General features: G+C 49.4%; 2 protein-coding genes across 2 annotated transcripts in view; one reads left to right on the top strand and one right to left on the bottom strand.

Annotated features, from left to right (window-relative positions):
• The window catches only part of LOC143301220 (rab11 family-interacting protein 5-like), a 55,544-nt gene extending 50,679 nt beyond the window's left edge, over positions 1 to 4,865 (top strand). The window contains exons 9-11 of the mRNA XM_076615349.1: positions 218 to 781; positions 2,541 to 2,683; positions 4,425 to 4,865. Coding sequence (XP_076471464.1) covers positions 218 to 781; positions 2,541 to 2,683; positions 4,425 to 4,577 — 860 coding nt within the window. The 3' untranslated portion in view covers positions 4,578 to 4,865. The remainder of the gene's footprint in view (positions 1 to 217; positions 782 to 2,540; positions 2,684 to 4,424) is intronic.
• A 7,340-nt stretch (positions 4,866 to 12,205) lies between these two features.
• Positions 12,206 to 26,187, bottom strand: part of LOC143301555 (MAM and LDL-receptor class A domain-containing protein 2-like) — a 247,425-nt gene continuing 233,443 nt past the window's right edge. Inside the window, exons 157-164 of the mRNA XM_076615934.1 lie at positions 21,440 to 26,052; positions 20,483 to 20,695; positions 19,257 to 19,832; positions 18,111 to 18,293; positions 17,113 to 17,206; positions 15,221 to 15,320; positions 14,766 to 14,819; positions 12,206 to 12,830 (exon numbers count right to left, since the gene is read on the bottom strand). Coding sequence (XP_076472049.1) covers positions 12,771 to 12,830; positions 14,766 to 14,819; positions 15,221 to 15,320; positions 17,113 to 17,206; positions 18,111 to 18,293; positions 19,257 to 19,832; positions 20,483 to 20,695; positions 21,440 to 26,052 — 5,893 coding nt within the window. The 3' untranslated portion in view covers positions 12,206 to 12,770. The remainder of the gene's footprint in view (positions 12,831 to 14,765; positions 14,820 to 15,220; positions 15,321 to 17,112; positions 17,207 to 18,110; positions 18,294 to 19,256; positions 19,833 to 20,482; positions 20,696 to 21,439; positions 26,053 to 26,187) is intronic.

Genomic DNA, 26,187 nt, shown 5'->3' with positions numbered 1-26,187 from the left:
TGTGATTGTACATGATGTAAGTGTGTGTACCACAGGAGAGTTCAGAAGACAGTGTACATGATGTGATTGTACATGATGTGTGTGTACCACAGGAGAGTTCAGAAGGCAGTGTACATGATGTGATTGTACATGATGTAAGTGTGTGTACCACAGGGGACGAGTTCAGAAGACAGTGTACATGATGTGATTGTACATGATGTAAGTGTGTGTACCACAGGGGACGAGTTCAGAACGCAGTCGCTCCTGGACCTGCCCGGCACTCGGCACAGCATGGTGGAACTGCCCTCCTCCCACCCTCCGCCCCCCTACCACCCCCGCCCCTCCTCCCAGGACGACATCACCCTCCTCCGCCCCCCGGTGTCCTTCACCCCGTACCTGACAGACTCGGTACTCCGCAGGGACCGGGCCCGCTACGACAGCATCCGGGAGAGGACCGAGCCAGAGTCATCCACCTCGGAGGAGGAGGGCGAGGGGGGACCCAGGAGAAGACACCCCCCACCTCCCCGCTCCCTCCGGCGCCGGCCTCTGTCCGAGGACGTGACCTCGAACCCCGGGGACTGGAAGCCCCGAGAGGGGACTCCGGACAGCGGCGAGGGGCAGGGGACAGGGGCGGGGCCACAGCGGTCCGAGCTGAGGACCAACGGCTCTCTGCACGTGCAGCGCGGCGGGGGGTACTCTGGCCCGGGGACCAAGTCGGCCAGCAGCGGGGACCTCCACGTGGGCGGGGAGGTGAGGCTGAGGAAGAGGTCCAAGAGGGAGCGACTCCGGATGTACCGGCAAGGTGGGTGTCTCGTGGAATGGTGTTGTCTCCCCTGTTAGGGAAGGGGGGGGGGGAGGTCTTGTCTCCATCTGGTTGAGGAAGCGATCAAGAGGGAGCGACTCCGGATGTACCGACAAGGTGGGTGTCTCGTGGAATGGTGTTGTCTCCCCTGTTGGGATGGTGGTAGGAGGGTGGGGGTCGGGTTTTTTGTTGGGGAGGGGGGGTGGGGGTGAAACGGGGGGTGTTAGCGGTCAGGAAAAGCAATGCCAGCAAGTCCCCGACAGCCGCCACCATCCCCTGTCCACGCTGCGTCAGAACCTTCCGGGCGCGGATTGCTCTGACCAGTCATCTGCACACCCACAGAGCCCAACCCACCCACCCCCAGGATGACTAGATGGTCCTCGTTGATCCCGACGGACGAACCACACATGTATGGTCTTCACCTTGTGGGAATTCTGTGAGGGAGATTTCCTCATTTTCTGTCGGTGACTTGGTTTCTGTGCAAACTGACAAACACACACACAGACTGATGTGTGGGTGTGTGTGTGCGTGTGCGTGTGCGTGTGTCTGTCTGTCTGTCTGTCTGTCTGTGTGTGCGTGTGTGTGTGCGTGTGTGTGTGCGTGTGAAAGAGAGAAAATTCATGGATAGCTCTGAGTGGTCAGACTTGCATCCAGCAGCTTTGCACCAAGCACTGTGCAACATTCTGTAGGAACCAGAGATGACAGTATTAACCCTCCGGTCTGGTTGCTGTTGACGAGTCTGCTGGTCAGTGAAGGGCTGTCACCTCACTGAGATCAGATTGAACTGAACGGTCAGGATGTCAGTGAAGGGCTGTCACCTCACTGAGATCAGATTGAACTGAACGGTCAGGATGTCAGTGAAGGGCTGTCACCTCACTGAGATCAGATTGAACTGAATGGTCAGGATGTCAGTGAAGGGCTGTCACCTCACTGAGATCAGATTGAACTGAACGGTCAGGATGTCAGTGAAGGGCTGTCACCTCACTGAGATCAGATTGAACTGAACGGTCAGGATGTCAGTGAAGGGCTGTCACCTCACTGAGATCAGATTGAACTGAACGGTCAGGATGTCAGTGAAGGGCTGTCACCTCACTGAGATCAGATTGAACTGAACGGTCAGGATGTCAGTGAAGGGCTGTCACCTCACTGAGATCAGATTGAACTGAACGGTCAGGATGTCAGTGAAGGGCTGTCACCTCACTGAGATCAGATTGAACTGAACGGTCAGGATGTCGGTCAACATCTAGACTTCTCCCTTAAGGGATTTCTCCATCAAGGGATTGCGTTGGTAATGCTCGGTTAAACCTGTGACAGCACTTCACAGTGAAGCAGCCCATGCGCCTCTGACTTGAAAGCAGAACCGTGAGGACCAAGTTTAACTGAAAGATTGAACGAGACTTAGCTGTAAGAACTACCGTGTGAGAGGACGACTTGAAAGAGTTAAGTTTCATCGTGCGAGCTAATCACCGTACTCTCATTCCTGAAGTATGTGTGTCCTGGCTTTTAGAATCCAACAGAATTACAGGATAGGACTTTATTTGTTAACATGAAGGGTGGAATGGTCACATTTCGGGGATCCCTTCTAAAAGGATAAAAACACCATTCAGACTTCAACTTGCTGGAAAATCGTTTAATATTTCAGTTATACACTCTGAGAAGATGCTACCTCAGATCAATTAAACAAATTCAAAATGGAACCTGTGAAAATGAGGACACGATGGCACACATTTCTCATGGTGATGGTTGCTGATGGTTGCAGGGTCCCGGAGGGTGACTGGGGAGGAGGTGGAGGGTCGGGGGTGGGGGCTGTATGACGACAGCATGTCGGAGTCCTGCACTGATGCCCCCAAAACACAGATGGCCCAGGATCTCTTCACTGCCTACAAGAACCTGACGAGAGAGGTGAAGATGGCAGTGTAATGGTTGTGTTGTCATGGTTTGGTATTGTATTGTATGTCTTGTGACGAGAGAGGTGAAGATGGCAGTGTGATGGTTGTGTTGTCATGGTTTGGTATTGTATTGTATGTCTTGTGACGAGAGAGGTGAAGATAGCAGTGTAATGGTTGTGTTGTCATGGTTTGGTATTGTATTGTATGTCTTGTGACGAGAGAGGTGAAGATGGCAGTGTAATGGTTGTGTTGTCATGGTATTGTATTGTATGTCTTGTGACGAGAGAGGTGAAGATAGCAGTGTGATGGTTGTGTTGTCATGTTGGTTTGGTATTGTATGTCTTGTGACGAGAGAGGTGAAGATGGCAGTGTAATGGTTGTGTTGTCATGGTATTGTATTGTATGTCTTGTGACGAGAGAGGTGAAGATAGCAGTGTGATGGTTGTGTTGTCATGTTGGTTTGGTATTGTATGCCTTGTGACGAGAGAGGTGAAGATGGCAGTGTAATGGTTGTGTTGTCATGTTGGTTTGGTATTGTATGTCTTGTGACGAGAGAGGTGAAGATGGCAGTGTAATGGTTGTGTTGTCATGGTATTGTATTGTATGTCTTGTGACGAGAGAGGTGAAGATGGCAGTGTAATGGTTGTGTTGTCATGGTTTGGTATTGTATTGTATGTCTTGTGACGAGAGAGGTGAAGATGGCAGTGTGATGGTTGTGTTGTCATGGTTTGGTATTGTATTGTATGTCTTGTGACGAGAGAGGTGAAGATGGCAGTGTAATGGCTGTGTTGTCATGGTATTGTATTGTATGTCTTGTGACGAGAGAGGTGAAGATGGCAGTGTGATGGCTGTGTTGTCATGGGTTTGGTATTGTATGTTTTGTGACGAGAGAGGTGAAGATGGTAGTGTAATGGTTGTGTTGTCATGGTGGTTTGGTATTGTATGTCTTGTGACGAGAGAGGTGAAGATGACAGTGTAATGGTTGTGTTGTCATGGTTTGGTAGTGCATGTCTTGTTGACACGTTCATTTGTGTATTTATCATTTTTTTGGTTTATTTATTGTCTATTCTGTTGTTTATTCAGTTGTTTATTTCATGGTTGGTTCCTGTACATCTTGCGTTTTTGTTCATTTATTCATTTGTGCAGTTTTACTGTCTCCAGTTATTCTTTCATTTTTTTTGAAATTTATTCTTGTCTTTATTAATGAATTTATTTATTCAGTTAATTACGAATAGATTTATTTATTCATAACTGGATCAGCATTTCTTCAGATCCTGTGCACATTTTTTTTTGGGGGGGGGGGGGGGGGGGGGGGGGGATACCACTTCCACCCAACCTCCGGCAGACTATTACTGATTATTATCAAAACTTTTCTAGTGATCATTATGATTAACATTCTTGTTGTTCTTCTCCTTCTTCCTATCACCATCGTTATTCATTATCTTTGTCATCATGAACGTCATTGTTTGTCTATCATTCCAGCCATAGCCGTCCCGTGACACAGTCCCACCACACGCTCCCCAGCACAGCTCAGTGGTTGGGATAGTGTGTCAAGAATTGTGTTGTAGGTTTGTCTTATATGGTGTGTGTGTGTGTGTGTGTGGTGTGTCGGGGGGGAGGATGTGTGTGAGAGAGAGTTTTGTATTGACGCTGTTGAGCAGTATTATGGTTTGACAGTGGGCTGGACTGAAGCAGCGATTGACAATGAACAAGCCACAGCAGTGCAAAGAGGGATGTTGCCGTGCTGTGTGCAGGAGTTGCTCCGCGTGGTGATCCAGAACAAGGCCCAGCTGATCCGGAAGGACCAGTACATCCGGGACCTGGAGAGCTACATCGACAACCTGCTGGTCAGGGTCATGGAGACACAGCCCCGCATCCTGCACCGCCCGCCACTCTCACACAGATAAGTCACAGCACAGCACACACACACACACACACACACATGCCAACCCACAGATCACACACCCCCCCACCCCCCTTCCTAACCCCCTCACCCTCCCCGCCTTGTTCTCCTTTCGTTTGACTTCTTGCGGTCACACAACTACTGAATGTTGTGTTGTGGCGTGTCAGATGCTGGGCCTGAAGGCTTTTAACACCCTGACTGGCTGTATGTGTAAGTCGCCTGACTGACTATGTGTAGGTCACACACCATGACTGTATGTGTAGGTCACACACCATGACTGACTGTATGTGTAGGTCACACACCCTGACTGACTGTATGTGTAGGTCACACACCATGACTGACTGTATGTGTAGGTCACACACCATGACTGACTGTATGTGTAGGTCACACACCATGACTGTATGTGTAGGTCACACACCATGACTGTATGTGTAGGTCACACACCATGACTGACTGTATGTGTAGGTCACACACCATGACTGTATGTGTAGGTCACACACCCTGACTGTATGTGTAGGTCACACACCCTGACTGACTGTATGTGTAGGTCACACACCCTGACTGTATGTGTAGGTCACACACCCTGACTGTATGTGTAGGTCACACACCATGACTGACTGTATGTGTAGGTCACACACCCTGACTGACTGTATGTGTAGGTCACACACCATGACTGTATGTGTAGGTCACACACCCTGACTGACTGTATGTGTAGGTCACACACCATGACTGACTGTATGTGTAGGTCACACACCATGACTGACTGTATGTGTAGGTCACACACCATGACTGTATGTGTAGGTCACACACCATGACTGTATGTGTAGGTCACACACCCTGACTGACTGTATGTGTAGGTCACACACCCTGACTGACTGTATGTGTAGGTCACACACCATGACTGACTGTATGTGTAGGTCACACACCATGACTGACTGTATGTGTAGGTCACACACCATGACTGTATGTGTAGGTCACACACCCTGACTGACTGTATGTGTAGGTCACACACCATGACTGACTGTATGTGTAGGTCACACACCATGACTGTATGTGTAGGTCACACACCCTGACTGACTGTATGTGTAGGTCACACACCATGACTGTATGTGTAGGTCACACACCATGACTGTATGTGTAGGTCACCTGACTGACTGTATGTGTAGGTCACCTGACTGACTGTATGTGTAGGTCACACACCCTGACTGACTGTATGTGTAGGTCACACACCATGACTGTATGTGTAGGTCACACACCATGACTGTATGTGTAGGTCACACACCATGACTGACTGTATGTGTAGGTCACACACCATGACTGTATGTGTAGGTCACACACCATGACTGACTGTATGTGTAGGTCACACACCATGACTGACTGTATGTGTAGGTCACACACCCTGACTGACTGTATGTGTAGGTCACACACCATGACTGACTGTATGTGTAGGTCACACACCATGACTGTATGTGTAGGTCACACACCATGACTGACTGTATGTGTAGGTCACACACCCTGACTGACTGTATGTGTAGGTCACACACCATGACTGTATGTGTAGGTCACACACCATGACTGTATGTGTAGGTCACACACCATGACTGTATGTGTAGGTCACACACCATGACTGACTGTATGTGTAGGTCACACACCCTGACTGACTGTATGTGTAGGTCACACACCATGACTGTATGTGTAGGTCACACACCATGACTGTATGTGTAGGTCACACACCATGACTGTATGTGTAGGTCACACACCCTGACTGACTGTATGTGTAGGTCACACACCCTGACTGACTGTATGTGTAGGTCACACACCCTGACTGACTGTATGTGTAGGTCACACACCCTGACTGACTGTATGTGTAGGTCACACACCTGACTGACTGTATGTGTAGGTCACACACCATGACTGACTGTATGTGTAGGTCACACACCATGACTGACTGTATGTGTAGGTCACACACCATGACTGTATGTGTAGGTCACACACCATGACTGACTGTATGTGTAGGTCACACACCCTGACTGACTGTATGTGTAGGTCACACACCATGACTGACTGTATGTGTAGGTCACACACCATGACTGACTGTATGTGTAGGTCACACACCATGACTGACTGTATGTGTAGGTCACACACCATGACTGTATGTGTAGGTCACACACCATGACTGTATGTGTAGGTCACACACCATGACTGCTGTATGTGTAGGTCACACACCATGACTGACTGTATGTGTAGGTCACACACCTGACTGACTGTATGTGTAGGTCACACACCATGACTGACTGTATGTGTAGGTCACACACCTGACTGACTGTATGTGTAGGTCACACACCATGACTGACTGTATGTGTAGGTCACACACCCTGACTGACTGTATGTGTAGGTCACACACCATGACTGTATGTGTAGGTCACACACCACTGACTGTATGTGTAGGTCACACACCATGACTGGCTGTATGTGTAGGTCACACACCATGACTGACTGTATGTGTAGGTCACACACCCTGACTGACTGTATGTGTAGGTCACACACCATGACTGACTGTATGTGTAGGTCACACACCATGACTGACTGTATGTGTAGGTCACACACCATGACTGACTGTATGTGTAGGTCACACACCCTGACTGACTGTATGTGTAGGTCACACACCCTGACTGACTGTATGTGTAGGTCACACACCCTGACTGACTGTATGTGTAGGTCACACACCCTGACTGACTGTATGTGTAGGTCACACACCATGACTGTATGTGTAGGTCACACACCATGACTGTATGTGTAGGTCACACACCATGACTGACTGTATGTGTAGGTCACACACCATGACTGTATGTGTAGGTCACACACCATGACTGACTGTATGTGTAGGTCACACACCATGACTGACTGTATGTGTAGGTCACACACCCTGACTGACTGTATGTGTAGGTCACACACCCTGACTGACTGTATGTGTAGGTCACACACCATGACTGACTGTATGTGTAGGTCACACACCATGACTGACTGTATGTGTAGGTCACACACCTGACTGACTGTATGTGTAGGTCACACACCCTGACTGACTGTATGTGTAGGTCACACACCATGACTGTATGTGTAGGTCACACACCATGACTGACTGTATGTGTAGGTCACACACCCTGACTGACTGTATGTGTAGGTCACACACCATGACTGTATGTGTAGGTCACACACCATGACTGTATGTGTAGGTCACACACCATGACTGACTGTATGTGTAGGTCACACACCCTGACTGACTGTATGTGTAGGTCACACACCCTTACTGACTGTATGTGTAGGTCACACACCCTGACTGACTGTATGTGTAGGTCACACACCATGACTGACTGTATGTGTAGGTCACACACCATGACTGACTGTATGTGTAGGTCACACACCCTGACTGACTGTATGTGTAGGTCACACACCATGACTGTATGTGTAGGTCACACACCATGACTGACTGTATGTGTAGGTCACACACCCTGACTGACTGTATGTGTAGGTCACACACCATGACTGACTGTATGTGTAGGTCACACACCATGACTGACTGTATGTGTAGGTCACACACCATGACTGACTGTATGTGTAGGTCACACACCATGACTGACTGTATGTGTAGGTCACACACCCTGACTGACTGTATGTGTAGGTCACACACCCTGACTGACTGTATGTGTAGGTCACACCCTGACTGACTGTATGTGTAGGTCACACACCCTGACTGACTGTATGTGTAGGTCACACCTGACTGACTGTATGTGTAGGTCACACACCCTGACTGACTGTATGTGTAGGTCACACACCCTTACTGACTGTATGTGTAGGTCACACACCATGACTGTATGTGTAGGTCACCTGACTGACTGTATGTGTAGGTCACACACCCTGACTGACTGTATGTGTAGGTCACACACCATGACTGACTGTATGTGTAGGTCACACACCCTGACTGACTGTATGTGTAGGTCACACACCCTGACTGACTGTATGTGTAGGTCACACACCCTGACTGACTGTATGTGTAGGTCACACACCCTGACTGACTGTATGTGTAGGTCACACACCATGACTGTATGTGTAGGTCACACACCATGACTGACTGTATGTGTAGGTCACACACCATGACTGACTGTATGTGTAGGTCACACACCCTGACTGACAGTATGTGTAGGTCACACACCATGACTGTATGTGTAGGTCACACACCATGACTGACTGTATGTGTAGGTCACACACCATGACTGACTGTATGTGTAGGTCACACACCATGACTGACTGTATGTGTAGGTCACACACCCTGACTGACTGTATGTGTAGGTCACACACCATGACTGCTGTATGTGTAGGTCACACACCCTGACTGACTGTATGTGTAGGTCACACACCATGACTGACTGTATGTGTAGGTCACACACCCTGACTGACTGTATGTGTAGGTCACACACCCTGACTGACTGTATGTGTAGGTCACACACCCTGACTGACTGTATGTGTAGGTCACACACCCTGACTGACTGTATGTGTAGGTCACACACCATGACTGTATGTGTAGGTCACACACCATGACTGACTGTATGTGTAGGTCACACACCCTGACTGACTGTATGTGTAGGTCACACACCATGACTGTATGTGTAGGTCACACACCATGACTGTATGTGTAGGTCACACACCATGACTGACTGTATGTGTAGGTCACACACCCTGACTGACTGTATGTGTAGGTCACACACCCTGACTGACTGTATGTGTAGGTCACACACCATGACTGTATGTGTAGGTCACACACCATGACTGACTGTATGTGTAGGTCACACACCATGACTGACTGTATGTGTAGGTCACACACCCTGACAGACAGTATGTGTAGGTCACACACCATGACTGTATGTGTAGGTCACACACCATGACTGACTGTATGTGTAGGTCACACACCATGACTGTATGTGTAGGTCACACACCATGACTGTATGTGTAGGTCACACACCATGACTGACTGTATGTGTAGGTCACACACCATGACTGACTGTATGTGTAGGTCACACACCATGACTGTATGTGTAGGTCACACACCATGACTGTATGTGTAGGTCACACACCATGACTGACTGTATGTGTAGGTCACACACCATGACTGACTGTATGTGTAGGTCACACACCATGACTGACTGTATGTGTAGGTCACACACCCTGACAGACAGTATGTGTAGGTCACACACCATGACTGGCTGTATGTGTAGGTCACACACCATGACTGACTGTATGTGTAGGTCACACACCCTGACTGACTGTATGTGTAGGTCACACACCATGACTGTATGTGTAGGTCACACACCATGACTGACTGTATGTGTAGGTCACACACCATGACTGACTGTATGTGTAGGTCACACACCCTGACTGACTGTATGTGTAGGTCACACACCATGACTGTATGTGTAGGTCACACACCATGACTGTATGTGTAGGTCACACACCATGACTGTATGTGTAGGTCACACACCATGACTGACTGTATGTGTAGGTCACACACCCTGACTGACTGTATGTGTAGGTCACACACCATGACTGTATGTGTAGGTCACACACCATGACTGACTGTATGTGTAGGTCACACACCATGACTGACTGTATGTGTAGGTCACACACCCTGACAGACAGTATGTGTAGGTCACACACCATGACTGTATGTGTAGGTCACACACCATGACTGACTGTATGTGTAGGTCACACACCATGACTGACTGTATGTGTAGGTCACACACCATGACTGACTGTATGTGTAGGTCACACACCCTGACAGACAGTATGTGTAGGTCACACACCATGACTGGCTGTATGTGTAGGTCACACACCATGACTGACTGTATGTGTAGGTCACACACCCTGACTGACTGTATGTGTAGGTCACACACCCTGACTGACTGTATGTGTAGGTCACACACCATGACTGTATGTGTAGGTCACACACCATGACTGACTGTATGTGTAGGTCACACACCCTGACTGACTGTATGTGTAGGTCACACACCATGACTGTATGTGTAGGTCACACACCATGACTGTATGTGTAGGTCACACACCATGACTGTATGTGTAGGTCACACACCATGACTGACTGTATGTGTAGGTCACACACCATGACTGACTGTATGTGTAGGTCACACACCCTGACTGACTGTATGTGTAGGTCACACACCCTGACTGACTGTATGTGTAGGTCACACACCATGACTGTATGTGTAGGTCACACACCATGACTGACTGTATGTGTAGGTCACACACCCTGACTGACTGTATGTGTAGGTCACACACCATGACTGTATGTGTAGGTCACACACCATGACTGACTGTATGTGTAGGTCACACACCCTGACTGACTGTATGTGTAGGTCAACTGACTGACTGTATGTGTAGGTCACACACCATGACTGTATGTGTAGGTCACACACCATGACTGACTGTATGTGTAGGTCACACACCCTGACTGACTGTATGTGTAGGTCACACACCCTGACTGACTGTATGTGTAGGTCACACACCATGACTGTATGTGTAGGTCACACACCCTGACTGACTGTATGTGTAGGTCACACACCATGACTGGCTGTATGTGTAGGTCACACACCATGACTGTATGTGTAGGTCACACACCCTGACTGACTGTATGTGTAGGTCACACACCATGACTGGCTGTATGTGTAGGTCACACACCCTGACTGGCTGTATGTGTAGGTCACACACCATGACTGGCTGTATGTGTAGGTCACACACCATGACTGGCTGTATGTGTAGGTCACACACCATGACTGACTGTATGTGTAGGTCACACACCCTGACTGGCTGTATGTGTAGGTCAACTGACTGACTGTGCTGTCTGGGTAGCCATACTCCGTTTTCGGATGCCACTTCGGTGGCGTTGAGATGTGTGTGTTGTGAATTTGTCCACAAATTTCTCTTTGATCCTGACACAGTCACTGGTGAGGACGTTTTCTGTGCTGTGTTGAACTGCAAGAGCTGAGAACATTCACAGGACTCAGTCGTCCAGATTTTTGTTTTGTTTTTTGTGCTGTTAAAATTATTAAATATTTATATTTCCCTTTTCCATCGTAACTGGTCAGCTTTTACACAGAGACGTGGTAGCCAAGTTGATGCATTTAATCAAGATCTGATATCCTTTAAAAAAAAGTTGACCGGATACTTCAGCAAGGAACTGTGGCCCAAGACCTCCATGCGGTGTGTGAGGAGAACTGTGGCCCGTGTGAGGAGGCTGTGTTGCTCCAGGGCACGTCTTCACACACTCCTCTCTCCACATGATGCCTGCTTCATCTGTTTTGTTGTGCTAATTGATTCCATCATTCTGTGATGAGTGGTGCGCCCGTGTCGAAGTGTGTGTATGGACCAGGTACAGTGAAGTGTGTGTGTCCAAGTCTCTTAAAATGCGTATATGGACCAGATATTTTGAAGTGTGTGGGTGTATATGGAACCAAGTATGTCACTATATATGGAATTACATATGTTTAAATATGTGGAATCAGGTATGTTGAGATGTTTGTATATGGATTTTTAACACAAACACACCCACAAAAGCAACATAGTACATTGAATGTAAGCAGTATTTTATTTTCATTCATTTTTGAAGCAAGTACAAACCATTTTTCCTTTAGTCGGTCACTGATATAAACTTCATTAAAATAGCAATCTGAACAAAAGGAAGATATTTTTTCTATGTAAAATATAATATTAACCCCTCCCCCGCACAAACACCCAACACTGTCATAAAATTAACTAGAAGGGATATTGGTCCAGTAAATGTGTGCGTGAGTGGCATATTTATTGCTTTCTGGTGTGCTATTTGCACTCTGTCATGTCATTGTGCAAATGTTTTTCTTGCATGTGTGCTGTTGTTAATGCCATCATATACTGTATTATTTTTATGTGAGGCTCTCATTCATCCCACTGTATGGGGAGCTTAAGTCATAGGTATACATCTACCAGTAAGTTAAAAGAAAAAAAAAAAGCACTTTCCAAAGGTCAAAATATTGCACAGTAAGCCATTAAGAGTTGATAATTTATGTACATGAGTATCACTTCATAAAACATCTAACAAGAAAGAATCATGATCAATCACATGAAGTGCCAGGAACGTCCAGAGTTGTGCTGTGGTCTATGCCTCGCTGTACAGAGGATTCTCAATGGACCGGGAAGCAGCACTGGCACCAATTTTCTGGAGGACAAAAAAAACAAGAGAACAGTCAGAAAGATATAAACATGGCAGCCTTCAAGATCACTCGGCTCAGTGCTGGCTTATACGAGTGGTCTTTGCTGCACTGCGTTTGTGGCGTATAAGTCCAATTTAACAAACTGCCCATAGATATGGGCTCTAAGCCTCACATCAAACAATACATATATAACAGTCACTATTATAGTGCATTATAAAACACAGAAGTGGAAAACAAGATGAGCATCCACCAATACAATACTGCAGATTGTTGATGGAATTGATGTAGATCAGGACAATTCATGGAATTGATGTAGATCAGGACAATTCATAACGCCAAACAAACGTATGGCTATTTAATCAACCATGCAGTTTAGATCACAGTGTATGTCAGTCTGTTTCTGATTGAAGGCGATGGCATCATTATATAAATAAGATAGAATGTGTATGTGTGTGGGACTGTCTACGACTTCATTCTGTGTATAATGTGCTCTCCGGTTTGAATGCAGGGGGAGTATAATGCCTACTGTCTATGTTGTTTCGGGGTGGGTGTGTGAGAGAGTGTGGTGTGAGAGTGTGGTGTGAAAGTGTGTGAGAGTATGTTTGAGCGAGAGAGAGAGTGTCTGTTTGAGAGCGTGAGTGTCTGTATGAGAGAGAGACTGTGTGTGTATGTGTAAGGGAGAAAGAGAAAGTTAGAGAGAGTGGGGAGAGAGTGAGGAGAGAGTGAGTGAGTGAGAGAGAGAGAGAGTGAGAGAGAGAGAGAGAGTGAGAGAGAGAGAGAGAGTGAGAAAGAGAGAGAGAGTGAGAGAGAGAGAGAGTGAGTGTGTGAGAGATTGAGTGTGTGAGTATGTGAGAGGTGTGTATGTGAGAGATGTGAGGTGTGTGAGATGTGAGGTGTGTGAGAGTGTCTGTGTGAGAGTGTGTGTGTGTGTGTGTGTGTGAGAGTATGTTTGAGCGAGAGAGAGAGAGAGAGAGTGTGTCTGAGAGTGTGAGTGTCTGTGAGAGAGAGTGTGTGTGTGTGTGTGAGAGAGAGTGAGAAGAGTGTGTGTGAGAGAAGAGAGAGGGTGAGTGTGTGTGAGAGAAGAGAGAGTGAGTGTGTGTGAGAGAGAGTGTCTGTAAGAGAGAGAGAGAGAGAGAGTGTGTGTGTGTATGTATGAGAGAAAGTTAAAGAGAGAGTGTGTGTGTGAGAGAAGAGAGAAAGAATGAGAGAGTGTATGTGAGAGAGAGAGAAGAGAGAGAGTGTGTGAGTGTGAGAGAGTCTGTGTGTGTGTGTGTGTGTGTGTGTGTGTGTGTGAGTGAGTGAGAGTGTGTCTGAGTGAGTGTGTGTGTCTGTCTGTGAGTCTGTGTGAGAGAGTGTGTGAGAGAGAGACAGAGATAGAGATGAGTGTGTGTGAGAGTGAGTGTGTGTGAGAGAGTGTGTGTGTGTGTGTGTGTGTGTGAGTGAGAGAGTGTGTGTGAGTGAGTGTGTCTGAGTGTGTGTTAGAAAGAATGAGTGTGTGTGTGCGCGCGCGCGAAAGAAGAGAGACTGTGTGCAAGAGGAGAGAGAGAGTGTGTGAAGTGAGTGTGCGAAAGAGGAGAGAGATAGATAGTGAGAGAGTATGCTTGGGCGAGTGTGTGTATATAAGTATGTGAAAAAGTGAGAGTATGTGTGTTTGTGAGGTGAGAGAGTGTATGTGAGAGGTGAGAGAGGGGGAGAGAGACAATGTTTGAGAAAGTGTGTGAGATTGAGAGAGGGTGTGTGAGAGAGTGAGAGAGCGAGAGAGAATGTGGGGGGTGTTTGTGCAAGAGAGTGTGTGAGAGCAGGTGTGAGGGAGTTGGTGTGTGTGAGAAAGGAAAGAAATTAAAGTTGGATTAAACAGATTTAGTGAATGGACTTCTCAAAAGGGAAAAAACATGAACTGATAATGAGCAGGCACCGTCTGAGGTGCAACAGGTACTCACCGAGGATGATGAAGTAACACCAACATCTGTGAAGGTGGGTGGCTCCAGGTTAAACTGCAAGAAAAACAAAACACCACCCCTATCATCAGGCAGCCACCATCCAGTTCCCAACAGTCCACTTCCAATCACATTTTTCTAATATATTCCGTCTTAAAACCGAAAAAAACGAATTCCCCACATATTCCACCCTCCCAATACATTCAGTCTTTATAATCGAATCCCAACACATACCCCTCCCCTTATAACCAAAGGGAAATAAACCAGTTCCCAACACATTCCCCTCCCCTTGTAACCAAAGGGAAATAAACCAACACATTCCCTGCCTTTAATCTTCCCTCTGTTCTTAAACTCATCTCCCAGATACAGCCGTCTTTATTCCCTCCACCATCCAATTCCCAACAACCCCCCCCCAACACAGCCAGTGGAAGCCCCAGAGAAAGAGCAGCAGGACTCACGTCCGTCTCCCCACTGCCATAGTCATAGATGGGGTTGGACAGACCGGCATCCCCGCCCCGCCTGGGACCTCTCCGTGTGAATGGGAACCTGATGCCTGACCTGCAACACACGGCAGTGGGCGTGTCATGGTGGGGGTTTTCATTTACAGGTTTGTTCTTCTCTTCCTTCTCAGTCGGAGCTGTGTGAATGACAGGTGTGCGAGAGCTTCCGTTTGTCTCTGCACGATGCAGCGCTACGTAAATACTCCGTTACTGATGACGCCAATCCATAATGATAATCCTGGACCTACAGGCACCGATCTTCCATCTGATTTCTGGAGCCATGGTCATCTTCGAATCCGAAGGACGAACATACTATAATAATAGTTATTGTTACTATTATTATTATTATTATTAAACATGCATTGCTAAAATGAACACTTCATTATAATTATTATCGTAAGACATGCCTGACATGAAGTGAAATCTCGAAACACGCGACTTTAAACATCTGTGACTAACTGTTTTGAAAAATGAATAAAAGTCTGAGACAAGGCCTGGAAAGGACGTTTTGTTGTACACTGAAACCACTGCAGTAAGGAAAATGAATAAAAGTCTGAGACAAGGCCTGGAAAGGACGTTTTGTTGTACACTAAAACCACTGCAGTAAGGATAATGAAAAATGAATAAAAGTCTGAGACAAGGCCTGGAAAGGACGTTTTGTTGTACACTGAAACCACTGCAGTAAGGATAATGAAAAATGAATAAAAGTCTGAGACAAGGCCTGGAAAGGACGTTTTGTTGTACACTGAAACCACTGCAGTAAGGATAATGAAAAATGAATAAAAGTCTGAGACAAGGCCTGGAAAGGACGTTTTGTTGTACACTGAAACCACTGCAGTAAGGAGAACAAAGCAAACAGCTTCACTCCTTGCTTGTATCACAGGAGTCACTCCTTGCTTGTATCACAGGAGTCACTCCTTGCTTGTATCACAGGAGTCACTCCTTGCTTGTATCACAGGAGTCACTCCTTGTATCACAGGAGTCACTCCTTGCTTGTATCACAGGAATCACTCCTTGTATCACAGGAGTCACTCCTTGCTTGTATCACAGGAGTCACTCCTTGCTTGTATCACAGGAATCGAGCATTACGATGAGGATGCTAACAATAGTGATAATCGATAGACATGGGTGGACACGCATGTGGTTTAGTAGCCTAAAGCCCATGGTCAGAGTTGAATCTTTTTTATGTTTAAAGAAAGAGTTTCGAGTTTGTTCACATCACACAGTTTGACTGGAGCATTTAAATGATTCATTTAACAATGAATCAACCGATAAAGAGACTGGACAAAACGGAATTCAAGACATGAAAATAACAAATTCACTGAGCAATGATACACAAACACAGAAGACAATAAAACAACAACAAAAAAACGAATAAAATCAAAAAAGAAATGAAACTGAACCATGGTAATTAAAAATAAAAAAACAACATAACGCACAGCTTGTTCAGCAACACCCCAGAATAAATTAGGTCAAGATAAGAAAAACCCAACTCCTGCCTTATGTGTACTCATAGTGAAGATGACAGAAAGGACTCGCAGTTTGTACTCATAGTGAAGATGATAGGAAGGTGGACTCACAGTTTGTACTCATAGTGAAGATGATAGGAAGGTGGACTCACAGTTTGTACTCATAGTGAAGATAGGAAGGACTCAGTTTGTACTCATAGTGAAGATGATAGGAAGGTGGACTTACAGTTTGTACTCATAGTGAAGATGACAGAAAGGACTCACAGTTTGTACTCATAGTGAAGATGACAGAAAGGACTCACAGTTTGTACTCATAGTGAAGATGACAGAAAGGACTCACAGTTTGTACTCATAGTGAAGATGATAGGAAGGAGGACTCACAGTTTGTTTTTCCGGTACAGGATGAACAAGGTGACAGCCACAGCGGCCACCACCACCACCGCCAACACCACGCCCACTGGCACCGCCCATTTTTCTGAAACACCACATTACCCTGTTAGAGTGTACCAACACTGGCACCGCCCATTTTTCTGAAACACCACATTACCCTGTTAGAGTGTACCAACACTGGCACCGCCCATTTTTCTGAAACACCACATTACCCTGTTAGAGTGTATGTGCCAACACGACCTGGTTCATGTTGGATGCACCTCGCACGGAGGAACAATCACAACTTGCATCTGTTGGAAGGTGGCCGAATGGTTAGGACGCTCATCTGCTAACACAGTGTCCGTGAGGGTCAGGGTTCGATTCCCGCTCTCGCCCTTTCTCCAAACTTTGATTAGAAAAATCAAACAGCGTCCGGTCATTGGGATGAGACGATAAACCGAGGTCCCATGTGCAGCACGCACTTGAAGCACCAAAAAAAAAAAAAAAAAAAAAAAAAAAAAAGAACCTGCGGCAACAAAAGGCTTGTCCTCTGGCAAAATTCTGTGGAAAGAAATCCATTCTGACAGCAATACAAATATTTTTTTTTTTCACGTGCACGCACTCAAGGCCAAAGCAGTGACACCTGTGAGAAAATGAACGGAAACCTGTTGAAATACTGCAATACGTTATAAACGTAACACGAGATGAAAACGAAAAACTACAAGAAAAAAGTGCATTGATCTGCTGCTCTAAAACTCATCATAAAACACTTTACAGTAATTCTTCAGTCAAGACACAAACTATACATACACAAGATCGTGCACACACACACGCGCACACATAAGAACAAACAGGCATAAAAATAATGTTTAAATCTGCATGCACATGACGTCATATAATAATCACACATCATATGCCACTGGCTGCAGTACCACACACAGACTGGCTGACATGATCAAACAACACAGGAACAAAACATAACAAAAAAGAAAAAAGCCAAAAAAACTAACTGGAACTGTTGTCAGCAGAGCCGGTTCTGGCCTGGGTGACGGGGTTGGGCAGGGTGGAGGAGGCCAGGGGGGGCACAGTGCAGAACTGACCGCTGTACCCACGGAGACAGGAGCAGACCAGCCCCACGCCCGCCTTCACCACGCAGTTACCAGTGTGGCAGTTGATCTTGCTGGGGGTGCACACTGTTAGGGAAATCAATCAATCCACCAGCCTTTATTTTCTGAAGGTAACATACACGATACATCGTTATCACTAACAGAGAAATGGCTGACACTTTTGCTGATGAAAAGGCAAAACACACACACACACATATATAGAGAAACAGAGAGAGAGGTGGGCGGGGGGGCACAGGAATTACGTCCATAGACCAAGTCACAAGCATGACGTCCACAGAACATCACAACACAGTTTCGTTGTGTTAAAACGTCTACTTTTTTTTTTTAATCCAGCCCTGGAAATCCAAAAAAGGGAAAAGGAGAGAAGTATCAAAGGAAAGAACTTGAAGACAAGGAGAAAGAAAAATCAAAGGAAAGAACTTGAAGACAAGGAGAAAGAAATATCAGAGAACACAAAGAGAAAGAAATATCAAAGGAAAGAACACAAAGACAAAGAGAACGAAATATCAAAGAAAGGAAAGAACACAAAGACAAGGAGAAAGAAATATCAAAGGAAAGAACACAAAGACAAAGAGAACGAAATATCAAAGAAAGGAAAGAACACAAAGACAAGGAGAAAGAAATATCAAACGAAGGAAAGAACATGAAGACAAAGAGAACGAAATATCAAAGAAAGGAAAGAACTTGAAGACAAAGAGAAAGAAATATCAAAGAAAGGAACACAAAGACAAGGAGAAAGAAATATCAAAGAAAGGAAAGAACACAAAGACAAGAAGAAAGAAATATCAGAGAAAGGAAAGAACATAAAGACAAGGAGAAAGAAATATCAAAGAAAGAAAAGAACATAAAGACAAGGAGAAAGAAATATCAGAGGAGGTAAAGAACACAAAGACGAGAAGTAGGAGGAGGAGAGAGAAAGAAATGGACAGACAGACTGCAGGCTGAAAGAACAGATGTCATGACCCCATCATGATGATGGAAACAGAAAAGACACCATCCCACACTGAGGGGCCAGGGAAACCAACTGACCACAGGAGTTGGGGGCCTCGTCAGTGCCGTCACTGCAGTCGGGGTGACCGTCACACAGCTGACCGTACAGGTAACACCCGCTGCCGTCGTTACACCGCGAATGACCCGCCGGGCAGCGAAGTGAGGGGGTGGTGTGGCCGGAGGGAGGAGGGAGGGTTGGGAGGGGCATGGTGCTGTGCCGACAGTCGGGGGTGAAGGACACGTCATCGATGGCGATGCCGGTGTTGGCCTTGTTGACCACGCCCACCACCACCACCTGGAAGCGGGTGGGCAGGCTGAGGGGAACCTCCACCTCCATCCACTCCGCCCCCATCTTGCCCCCGCTCGTCCACAGCGTCTTGTCCACGGGGCCCGAGCGGTGCGTGCGGTAGGCCACGCTCAGGCTGTTGGTGCTGGAACCAGAGTTGTAGAAGAAGAGGCGCAGGCGACAGCTCTTGCCGGCCGTGGCGGCGAAGTCTCTGGACAGGAGCCAGGCCGAGTCCCCGGCGAAGGTTCCGCGGAGGAACATGTAGTGACCCGAGGCCAGTCCGTTGGTGTGGTCCTTCGTGGGCAGGCTGGCCAGGCTGTGGTCTGATCCTGTCACACACACACACACACACACAGCACACACACAGAGAGAGAACACACACAGCACACACACACACACACACACACACACACACACGCAGAGAACACACACACACGCACGTTGATGACATAGGCCTAAAGCTCCAATCAAAATGGATGAATGAACACAGCAAAACACAGCATGTGGTGAAACTGTAAAAGTAATTCAATATACTACAGCACATCATTCACCATGCGATGACACGTTTCACAGCACTACATAGGTCGTGTTGAGAGTGTGGAGTGCTGGTCATGTGGTACCACCTCTGCCTTGGTAGCGAGATATTCTCAGGGTGCAGGATAGAATCCCACTCTTCACTTCTCCTCAACAAGCTTTACAAGACACATTTACACACACACACACACACACACACACACACACACACACACACACACCACCCCCTTTTATCCCCACACAAGAGTAAATGAGTTACGACACTTGAATTAGATGTCACAAAGTCTTTACTGCAATGAAAAGGAAGGAAAATGCGTAACTGTTCTGAACTGACAAGACATATTTATGAAATCAATGTTGAGTGGAGATTGTCTCCATTCTCTTTTCATGTGTATTGTGGCCTCAAGTATGAGCCATGTGCAAGAGATGTGAGTTGTGAATTTACCTGCACCCCTCTCCCAGTCCGCCTGGTCTTCAGTGCCGGTCATGCCCTGTGTGAACTCTGCACTGCGGCCCTCAAAGTCGTAGCGCAGGTACACGTCACAGCTGACGTCTCTCTCGTCAGAGTCATCGCCGCAGTCGTTGGCGGCGTCACACATCTTGCTCATGGGCACACACTTCACCTTGTTGACGCACTGGAAGTACCCGGTGTCACAGCCTGCGGTCACAAACATGCATTCATGTGTTAGTGAGACGTACGTCAACTCCCAGTATGCACATCCAGCAAACATCTACTCCCCCCATCAATGACACTAACTACACCACCGATGTGTTTACTGCATATGGATATTCTGATGTGGACACTGTAGTCTACAGTGATGTGTGTTAGCTGAATGTGATCATCTCCTCAAGTTTCTGTACTTTAACGCACCACTTCTCATGACGACAAGACCTCGTTTATCTTGTTCACAATGAAAAGAAAAGAACTGCGTTTCGGTCAGCCTTGTCTACACAAAACAACTGCATCTTGCGGTGTGCTTGAGGCAATGGAAACATCTCCTTTATTGCGGACTTTAGAGAAATTCTTAAATGCCCCATATATACCAAAATAATGATTTCAATGGCACTATCACTTCGATTACCATCATCAATTTATTACGCTAAAAGAACATGTTTAACTAATATTTTTGAACGCCATTGGTAGACCAGAGTTAATGCTGTGTGTAAGACAACTTATTCTCAACCCAAACATGCTTGATTCGATCTGATTTAAGCTTGATAATAGCAAATAAAGAACACATCTTAAATTAATTTCATTCGTCTATTTTCCTAATTTATATTTGTATCTATAATTTCTTAAAATGTGTATCAAAGTGAATGTTGAAGGCCTTGCCTGTCTTATTATTACTATTATGATTATGATTATTATGACGAAAGTGGTAAGACGAAGGGTTCCACTCACCACATCCAGCCTCATCCGATCTGTCCGAGCAGTCACCGTGGCCGTCACACCTCCGAGCCAGGTCGATGCAGGAGTGATCCGAGTGGCACTGGAACTGCACGGCGCTGCAGCCAGGCCGCGGGGTGGTGCCCACGGAGGAGGGGGTGGTGGCGGGTTGGGGCAGGGGGGAGGGGGAGGGCACACAGCCGGGGGTCAGCGACACGTCGTCCACAGCCACGCCCTGGACCCCGCCCTCCAGCTGGCCCACCAGGATGAACTGGAAGGGGGAGGAGGAGGTGAGGAGGATGTTGGCACGCTGCCACACCGCGCCCTGACTGCCCGATACGGTCCACACGGCAGGCCCGGCAGGCCCGCTGCTGTAGTGGCGGACCCTCACCTCCAGCCGACCGCTGCTGCCGTACGTGTTGTAGAAGAAGCGGACGTTGCAGGTGGTGGTGGTGGTGGTTGCGGCCAGAGGGATGGACAGCAGCCAGGCCGTGTCCCCAGACGTGGTGCTGTTCGAGGCCCTGAGGTAGGCGTAATGGCCGACACGGGTGCCCGTGCTGTGGTCCAGAGGCACGTCATGCTGAGAGCCCTGGGGGCTGAACAGCTGCCAGTCCAGCTGATCGTCCTTACCGTTGACGCCCTGCGTGAAATTGCCAAAGCCTTGCTCAAACTGTAACCTTTGGTACGGGGCGCACAGGGTGCTGTTGTTCTCGTCGGACTGGTCGCCACAGTCGTCGACAGTGTCACACAAACGGTTCCTGTCCACACAGGCCTTGTTGGCGCACTGGTAGAGGCTGGGCAAGGGGCAGGCGTTGTTGCCGTGGGGCTGGGGAAGCTGACACTTGGAGAACCTGATGTTGTCCACGGCAATGGTGCCCGACATCCCGGCAATGTCCAGACGGGCGAACGCCAGGAAGAAGGCATGGGTCCTGCGGCCGATGCTGACCGACATCTGACCCCACTCATTGCCCGTGGTGCCCGAGGAACGCCACAGCTCGGTGTCACCCAGAGCGCTGTCTGAAATGGAAAGCACCAGGGACCCTGGGTTCGAACCGTCCACCCAGTACGAGAACTGCACAACACAGTCAGCCCCGGCCCTGCTGAAGTCCTGGCTGGAGATCTGGTCCGTCTGTCCGCCACTCTCCTCGTTGGACGTGTCGCTCAGCCACAGCAGGTAGCCTCTAATGTTGCCGTCGGCGTCCGTGTCGGGGGGTCGCTGGGTGTTCACGCTGCTGGGTTGGACCCGCTGCCAGTTGTTGGCGTCGGCCACCTCTTCCTCCCAGCCGCAGAAGTCTGTGGAGAAGGTGCACGTTCGGAAGGCGTGGCACACAGACTCGTCACTGCCGTCCGCACAGTCGGGGGTGAAGTCGCACTTCTGGATGGTGTTGATGCACTGTCCGCTGGAGCACTGGAACTTGTCCACGGGACACTCCGTGTGACGCGGGGTGGTGACGCTGACAGTGCTGGTGGAACTGCTCAGCCTGGGAGGAGGCGTGGGGGAACCCAAGTTACACTCTGGTGTGAACGTGATGTCATCAATGGCTATGTCGCTCAGATGGCCCACTCCGATGACCCCTTCAATGACCACCTGGAAGGGAACATCAGGGTCAAAGGTGACCACGCCCCGCAGCCATTGGTCGCCGTGGTCCTGGAAGTTGGAGTCGTAGAGTGTGGTGAGGTTGACCACGTCCCGGCTGTATACGTTCAGTCCGCCGGCGTGCGAGCCGTACATGTGGTAGAAGTAGCGCATCGTGCACTGAGTGTTGGGTTTAGGTGCAGGCATGATGTAGGCGATGCGGGCCTTGTCGTTGCGGACACGGGGAGGGGAGGACTCGATGTACAGGTAGTGGCCTGACGCTGTGCCGTACGTGTGGTCTACAGAGGGCCCCGTGCCCCACGTGCCGGTGGGGCCTTGCTGCCTCGTCCAGTTGAAGTTGTCGTCCGTCAGCTGGTAGAAGCCGCCCAGGTCCTGCTCAAAGTCGATGGCCTTGTACTGGTAGCACAGGTATGGGGACTCGTCTGAGTTATCGCAGCAGTCGGTCTGCAGGTCACACACCTGTTCCATGGTGATACACTGACCGTTCCCACACTTGAAGTGAGTGGATGTGTCGCATGTCTTGGGTATGTTGGCGGGCTGAAGTCCGCACTTGCTGAAGGCGAAGTCATCGATGGCCACCATTCCATTTCTGTAGGCCTGAACGTCAAAGACAAGCTGGAACTGTGAGGCGCAGGGTGGGAGTGACGCTGTGGCCTTGTGCCACACACTGTGGGTGGGCTCAGCGTCAGGCAGACGCCAGATCAGCCTGTCCTCTCCCCCAGTCCTCAGATACAGGTTGATGCGAGAGATGCCGAACCCAGTGTACAGGTACCAGAAGGTGAAGGAACAGGTAGGACCACCGTTGTTGAAGAGCGGGGAAACGAGGCGGGAGCTGGACAGTCGGAACTGGCTGAGGGGAATGGTCACCATGGCAACATGACCCGAGATGGTGCCGGGGTTGTGGTCCACTTGAGGGGAGCCGGACTGACCAGCGGAAGCCAGTGACCAGTTGGCGGCGTTGCCCAGAGCCTGGTTGGTCCAGTGACACAGGTCGCTCTCAAAGGTGCAGATCTTGGGGCAGCCCGCCTCGTCAGCACCGGCCGGACAGTCCGAGTTGAAGTCACACAGCAGAGCGGTGGACTCACACCTGGCACCGCACATGAACTTACCTGCCGGACACTGGGAGCTGCCTGTGGGGAGGGCGGTGGGCAGCGTGTGGCCGGGGGCCAGCTGACAGCCAGGGGTGAAGGACACGTCATCCAACCCGATGTCTCCGTGCCCGGCCCGGCCCGTCGTGCCCTCTATCACCAGGCGGAAGTACTGACCGCTGTAGGCGTTGACCGTGGCTTCCCGCCAGTCGTCTCCCCTCTGCCCGCGCAGGGACAGCAGCAGACTCTTCTGTCCCGTCTCTGACGTCTCCAGGTAGATGTTCAGGGCGTTCACGTCGCTGCCTAGCATGTGGTAGAACAGTCGCATGATGCACGCTCCCGCTGACGCCGGCCTGAAGACTGGACTGACGAGTCTGGCGGAGTCGTTGGGCCTCCTGGGCGCGGCACTGTTGATGTAGAGGTAGTGTCCAGTCTCCGTGCCCAGCGTGTGGTCCCTGTCGGGCCCCGTGCCCAGGTTGGTGGTGGACCCACTCTGTCGCGACCAGTCGAACACGTCCATCTGGTCCTGGTACCACAGACACAGGCCCGTCTCGAAGCTACAGCCCAGGTAGGAGGAGCACTGCTGTTCGTCAGAATGGTCCCCGCAGTCGTTGGCAAAGTCACAGACCCTGGTCTGGTCGATGCACACACCGTTGTGACAGCGGAACTGGTTGGCGGCACACTTCGTCTCCGTGGCGCCCAGAGCACACTCCGGACTGAAGGTGACGTCATCAATGGCCATGCCCCCCTCTTCCCCCAGACTGGTGAACTCGAACAGCAGCCTGTAACCGGGTGGATGGGAACCCAGGGTGGCGCTGGCGTTGACCCAGGAGCTGCCCATTGCGGACAGGGTCTGCCAAACCACGGTGTGCTGTCCGGACACGGGGCTCTGGCCGGGCGGCACTAGCAGCAGCCGCACCACGCCGGCCGACGGTTTGTTGAGCCAGAAGTGGATCTGACACCTGGCGGCGATCTGCCCGTACACGGGAGACAGCAAGACGGCGGGGCTGTAGGTGGTGGCGGCGCTCGTCTGCACGAACATGTACTGGCCAGACCCCGACGTGTGGTCGTGGGCGGGGCCCGAGGCGGGATTAGTGGCGCTCCGGCGGTGCTGCTGCCACAGGAAGTGACCCGTGCTGACGTCAGTCCAGCCGCACGTCGACTGGTCAAAGGTGCACGTGCCGCAGTTGACCTCGTCCGACTTGTCGGAGCACTGCGGGGCAAAGTCACACACCTGGGTCTGGGCGATGCACACCGACCCGTCCTGACACCGCCACTTGCTGGGGTCGGCACATGGCGACGACGTGGACGTGGCGATGGTTGGCGCCGCCGTGGGGAACTGTCCGCTGTACTGGTGACACGCCGAGGAGAAGATGGTGTCGTCGATGGCGATGTCGCCCTGACTGCCCTGCCCCACCGTGGCCTCCACCACCACCTGGAATGGGGAGGTGCTGTAGATGGGGATCATGGCGCTCACCCAGAAGTTGCCCACCTCCAGGGACCTGCTGAACTTCCGCACCAGGGGGCCGTTCACCGAGTGACGTATGTACACCGCCAGGGACCCGACGGACTTGCCGTACATGTGGTAGAAGAACTTCATCTGGCAGTACGGGTCCTGCACGGACGACTGGAAGACGGGACCCACCAGGCGCGCCGTGTCTCCCCTCCTGCGAGGAGCGGAGCTTTCGATGTAGAGCAGGTGGCCGGTGTTGTCGCCCAGAGTGTGGTCAAAGGAGGGGCCGGTGCCGCTGGAGGGAGTTCCCCCTGCCGCCCAGGTCCAGTCAAAGGTGTCCGCTCCGTCCTGGCTCCACTGACACAGGCCATGCTCAAAGTCACAGCGCGTGTATGACTGGCAAACGTCCGACGTTTCGTCCGAGTTGTCGCCGCAGTCGTCAACGAAGTCGCATTTGTTCGCCAAGGGTATGCACACCTGGGACTGGCATCTGTTACACACACACACACACACACACACACACACACACACACGCACGCACGCACGCACGCACGCACGCACACACTTTAGTTACATAATCAGAAGGAACACTGGATTAAGTTTTTAACCGATGAAAACTAAAATG

This window comes from Babylonia areolata, chromosome 27 (assembly GCF_041734735.1).
Source record: "Babylonia areolata isolate BAREFJ2019XMU chromosome 27, ASM4173473v1, whole genome shotgun sequence".
In the NCBI taxonomy this organism is placed as follows: Eukaryota; Metazoa; Mollusca; class Gastropoda; order Neogastropoda; family Buccinidae; genus Babylonia; species Babylonia areolata.
Note: the sequence above shows the minus strand (reverse complement) of the source record. Positions and strands in the feature narration are given on the sequence as shown.